The sequence below is a fragment of the Argiope bruennichi genome, chromosome 9, assembly GCF_947563725.1.
Source record: "Argiope bruennichi chromosome 9, qqArgBrue1.1, whole genome shotgun sequence".
Lineage (NCBI taxonomy): Eukaryota > Metazoa > Arthropoda > Arachnida > Araneae > Araneidae > Argiope > Argiope bruennichi.
The window spans coordinates 91,100,351-91,106,142 of record NC_079159.1 but is presented as its reverse complement, the minus strand read 5'-3'; the positions used below and the strand labels follow the sequence as shown (position 1 = coordinate 91,106,142).

Below are 5,792 nucleotides of genomic sequence, written 5' to 3'. Positions count from 1 at the left end.
GTGAGAATGCAGACGATTTTTTTTAAAACGCGTACTGACAATTAAAAATTGCAAAAGAATAAATATTTTCTATTCGTATTCACATTTAAAAAAAGAAAGAAGAAAATAACTTTTAATTATAAACTTTATTTAATAAACTTTTAATTATAATAAAATTAATCGATAATTTTTAAATATTTTTAATTTAACATTTTTCATAATATAGTTGTAGTTTATGTACAACTCAATCATTGCAAAAAGTAGTAAACAGAACATCATTAGGGTTGTTAGAAGAGCGTTCCGATGGGTTGCAATATTGGCGACAAACTTGGGGGCACACTATTCTTCACTTTATCCAATGTTTGAAAGTATAATGGCAAAACGTATTATTCAATATTTGCTTTTTGATAGCTTTTTATAAATAACTTCCTTCCTTTAAGGGGGAGTCAACTCGTAGTGTATAGAATTCCCACAGCCTTTTCTAAAGAAAAGAATTCATTGGTGTTATTTTGGATATTAAACGCGCATACGAGATTGTTAATATTTTTGGTAATATTCCAAAATTTGCTCATAATTTTCGTCATAATACACTGAAGTGCCAGAGAAAACGGTACACCAATCTAATATCGCGTAGAGCTCCTACGAGCACACAGAAGTACCGCAACACGGCTTGGCATGAATTCAACTAATTTGTGAAGATATTCTGTAGTCAAATCATACCATGATTCCTGCAGGGCAGTCCACAAAGCTATGGGAATGCGAGATGGAGATTTCCTGAGGACAGCACGTTGCAAAACATTCCAAATATGCTCGATAATACTCATGTCTGGGGAATAAGGTGGCCAATAGAGGGAAAGAAATTCAGAAGAATGTTCCTCAATCCACTCGGTAGCTACTGCAGACCTATGGGGTGACATATTCTGTTGGAATTGACTCCATCCATGGGAATGCACACTGGACATAAATGGATGCAGGGAGTCAGAAAGGATGTTAACGTACCACTGACCAGTCATGATCGAATCTAGACTTATCAACGATCCCATTTCATGCCAACTACACGCGCCCCATACCATTACAGAGGCTCCACCAGCTTGAACAGTTCCTTGTAGGCATGAGGGATCCATGGGGTTTTCTCTACACCCATACACGGCCATCCACCTGATACATTTGGAAACGTGACTCGTCAGACCAGTCAACGTTTTTCAAACCATTAAGATTACAATGGCGATGTAGACGAGCCCAATCAAGCCCAATTTTATATATATGCACTGTCGACAGCGTCGAGTTACACCTGTGGTTGAACACCTCTATTATTTGCATATGACCCGCTATACCAGTTTTTCTGGCTCTTCAAAGCAGAACATCTCTTTTCAACTATCGCTCTGAGGCACATATGCCAAGCTCCCAAATTACACATCCTAGCTTGATAGTTCCAAGTAAAACAATTAGATTTATGATGGACACAAGAAAGGATTCGTCGGAATTTCTGAATATCGAAATATGTTCTGATTTAATTATAAAATGTACCCTTACCGCCGACAAGTAACGAAAGGCTGACCTGTGCTTCGGAATTGAATATCCCAGACAGTAAAAGACCGGCCTAAAATAACCCTACTTGGTTGTCACTCGACGCAAGATTATACTTATGAATCTGCCTTCACTACGTTTTCAACGTCAGTGAATCAAGATTATCCTCATGTTAAGAAAACATTTAAAGATATAAATATGGAACTTGGTCATGAAGCCAAGCATATTAAATCTCAAAATTCAACTGTATATTTGTGGACCTTTACCGTTTTATTTCTACCATCTGTGTTCGCAGTCAATGTCGTCTTTTATTTAAACACTTGTTTCAAAATAAACACTTAACACAACTCCATTAAAACCCTAATTGCCTTAACACAACTCCATTAAAACCCTAATTGCCTTAACACAACTCCATTAAAACCCTAATTGCCTTAACACAACTCCATTAAAACCCTAATTGCCTTAACACAACTCCATTAAAACCCTAATTGCCTTAACACAACTCCATTAAAACCCTAATTGCCTTAACACAACTCCATTAAAACCCTAATTGCCTTAACACAACTCCATTAAAACCCTAATTGCCTTAACACAACTCCATTAAAACCAGAGTCAAATAGAACGAAACATCTTAATCATGAAAGATTGACCCAAGAGTTGTACTATCGAATTCCCCCCCCCCCCATGAAATTTTTAAGAGAAAAATTTAAACTATGCAATACCGATTTTGGCACCTTCAATAGATTTTAAAACTTTATATTGAAATCTACAGAGGTCCGGAAAAATTGCATACTGTTTACGCTTAATTCAGTCTTTAATATTAGTATGTTTCGAGATTCTCTTTTGCATTGTACTACATCCCTTTAAGATGGATTACTTATGGATAATTGAGTAATCAATTATTTATTACTCATGTGAAGATTACTTTAAAATTCTAGTATGATTCGATTGGTGGAAATGCCATTCGTTTTAGATAGATCTATGTTCAAGAATTGCACTTAGCTTGATCGGTTTTTAATTTTGGCAACATAAATGTACGATTTCACACTTTAATAAAGAAAGCTTTTGAAGCCTTACATTCACAAGTACACCCAATTCTAGTTCATTGAGTGAATTATTTGATTTCTGTAGTTATAGTATTTTAATGAACATATCTTGTATGTACATAGAAAATAAGAGCAAGAATTCACACGCTAAAAGATTTATTACATTAAAAGCTACAGAATTTAATACTGGAACAAAACATCAATTGCATTTAAAGGCTTAAAATATTGAAGATTTTCTAAAATCGTCAAGCAGGAGTTGTATCATTCTTCCTCCCATAGACATCTCCAGAACGCGATACTGGCGATCCGAGTTTACACTGAAAAGAAAACGCAGAGTTAAAATTAATCCACGAGTTGTACTTACAGGAACTTATTACATTATTTACAGAAAATTTCCTCAATATTAAATACGATCCTGCAAGAAGATGTTGCAAAGGGAGTTAATTGGAGAGAACCAAGTAAACCACTTACCATTCTTTATTTGTTTGGTTAACACTTTCTTTACAAAGTCAATGCAGAACCCGAAATTGTTAGGCGTTAATAAATAGGATTCTTCCCAATTTAATTGAAATGTCATGAACAAATAGCAACCTTATTGACTACAATTAATCCGAACTATGTCTCCTATTTAGCATTCGGATACATTTTCTAATCCGATATCACAAGTTTAAACACAGTTTTCCCCCCAATTTTAAATAAGTAGATTGCAAGTATTAAAGATTATAAAGTAGTTGCAGAACATAAATTACTCCTGACATAAGTTTGGGAAGATTCAAGCGAGGAGATATAGCGCGCAAGGGCCAGGATCAGTCATACCGTACCAAATCAATCAATGCTTAAAAATGTGCCATTAGGTTACAAGAGACATTAAAAGGACTTGCATTTGAGCAAAATCTTGAGAACTTTAGGTCTGTCGATTTTGAGAAGAAAAATTGATGAATCTGATATACAACCGCGTTTTTTGAAAGAAGCGTTCCTATATAAAATTTCATATCAGCAAGAACTCGTGGATCGAAAGAGGTTTATTCTGTAAGTTTTATACCAATTAAAGTAGTCGATTTTAAAAAGGAAAATACGAGAAAAATTTCTATGCGAGGACGTAGCTAGAAAGAAATTAAAAGTCAGGGCTCGCGAGTAAGTCATCCGAAAGTGAATTCAAACTTAAATTACATGCAAGGCGTTATTTAAAAATTCTCGCTACTTTAAAAAAATCGACAGTTTGATAAGTTCTCCTTTCAATGAATAGCTTTTTTTTAACACCTGAAGTGGGAGTGGGTTCAAGATTCCCATTTCTTATCAGGTAACATCAAGATACAAGCTTGAAAGCCCATTTTGCATAGTCAATTCAATTTAAGGATATAAAATTACCGTTATATATTCCCACGGCAAACTTTCAATGCATCTGAACTATTTTTCTGGATTCTAGCATAACAGTTCAACGAGGATTAGAATAAATATAGCATTGGAAAGTTTCTTGCTAAGCACTTGTTTCGTGCGTTTATTTCGTTCCCATGGACACGTCCAAGAAATGCGAATTCAGTCAATGCAGCCTAAACGCGTTTTCTTAACCTTTATATATCAGTCCAGACTATGGGCACCATTTACGACCTCCGTTCAAAACTATATTGAATACTACATACAATTCTAATAGCGCTTTAAAGGAAAATCGAATTTTATGGAAGCCTTTACAAATTGGCTAATTCATTCCCACTTTCTCTACTTTTAAAAAGGTTTCATCTAAATAAATTGATATGGGCATAAAGTCAGCCAACATTAAGTCTTATCATTTGTAAAAAGTCCAAGAAGCAAGGAATTCTCTAAATGCACAATCGTGTCAGATAAGTGCTAATCGATTAGTTCTCACTATATCGATATCTCAATTGGAATTGGTCGTTTTAGTCCTCACTAGCTAGCAAGAAAATTGGGTGTTGACAAGTGAACCGAGTTACTACCATCTCCAATGTCAAATATTAAAAGGATAAAGATGGAGAAATTATCCATGAGTATCTGGCTTAAGAGACTATCTAGATACACTTACAATCACAAGAACAGCTCGGGCAAGGTTGTGTGTCCAGATCGATGACGCAACCCCTGGAGCACTTGGGGAGGGTGCATTGGATGGCATCCGCGCCTTCGCATTGACAGCTTGCACAGGGTACAGTTGTAAAATTTATCCAACAAGGTGGTGGACATAGGGGGAGGGAGCACTGGATGCATTCGCAGGATGGGCAAGGAAGATTAGATTCGTTGATTTGGCATGGTGGTTCACAATCCACTGGAGGACATCGTGGAGGCATATGGCCTTCTGCATCTGGAAAGGGAGTTTGAAATTTTGCAGTAACGTTCACACGGAGCAATGCATGAAAATTGGATACTACTAAATGAAAAGAAAAGCGCGTTAAGATCCGTTTTCATGTATCAATAAAAAGGGACGAAATATCGCTAACGATTACAATTCGAGGACAACGAGTATTGGAGCTTCAGGACAAACAATTGTATTAGCAAATACTTTTGTATATAGGATGCCGAACATCAAGATTCAGATTCATAATTAGTTTTGTTCAGAAAATGAAATTAACTAGTGCAAAGAAAAAAAAAGTAAAGATTAAAGTCGGACACATTTTTGAAAGTGCAGAAACTAAATACTATAGAATTCATGGCCTTCTTCATAGCTTGAGTTATTAATGTTTACGTTTCGTTCAGGAAACAAAGTTAATTGTAACAGACATTTCGGGGGTTTTGAGAAGGACGACATGTTCTATTAATCTTGTATGGCAGTGAAAACGGATAATGCAACATTTGCATTTGCAAGCATATGGAAATAGCCATAATCACAGTCTTGATCTCAAGCATTGCGATATAGAGAAAACCCTCATGATGTGAATGTTGAACTCATGGAAGAGCACTACAAACATAATATTAGATTTAATTGAAGACAAGACCGTTCTTTAGACGTTTAAAAAAATTTGAAAGGCAGGTTTTAAAGCCTTAATCTGCAAGACTTTCAGCTACGTATAAAATAATAAATCATCCACGAAATGTGCACTAGATTTAAAAAAAACACGCAAATAAATAGCTTACCTGCGAATACAAAAGCAGCTCCCAACAAAACTAAAAATACGTAGAATTCCATTGTTAAAATCGTGTTCAACTCCTAAAATACACTGCAAGCTCGTTAAGTCCAAATCACAATTTGATACTTCCACAATACTTCCCTCACTACACCTTAATACTTTTTTA

General features: G+C 35.5%; 1 protein-coding gene across 1 annotated transcript; it reads right to left on the bottom strand.

Annotated features, from left to right (window-relative positions):
* Positions 1–2,699: 2,699 nt before the first annotated feature.
* Positions 2,700–5,792, bottom strand: LOC129984544 (small proline-rich protein 2H-like). The gene is made up of 3 exons (XM_056094450.1): positions 5,634–5,792; positions 4,591–4,863; positions 2,700–2,869 (listed from the first exon to the last, which is right to left on the bottom strand). The coding sequence occupies exons 1-3, from the start codon at positions 5,683–5,685 to the stop codon at positions 2,865–2,867; spliced, it is 330 nt and encodes a 109-aa protein (XP_055950425.1). The 5' UTR covers positions 5,686–5,792; the 3' UTR covers positions 2,700–2,864.

What these genes read in the sequence shown, in the direction of transcription:
- LOC129984544 (XM_056094450.1), bottom strand. Translation starts at nt 5,685, where the DNA reads ATGGAATTCTACGTATTTTTAGTTTTGTTGGGAGCTGCTTTTGTATTC. An exon ending in AGCTGCTTTTGTATTCGCAG is followed by an intron (nt 4,864 to 5,633) that starts GTAAGCTATTTA and finishes CTCCCTTTCCAG; the next exon opens with ATGCAGAAGGCCATATGCCT.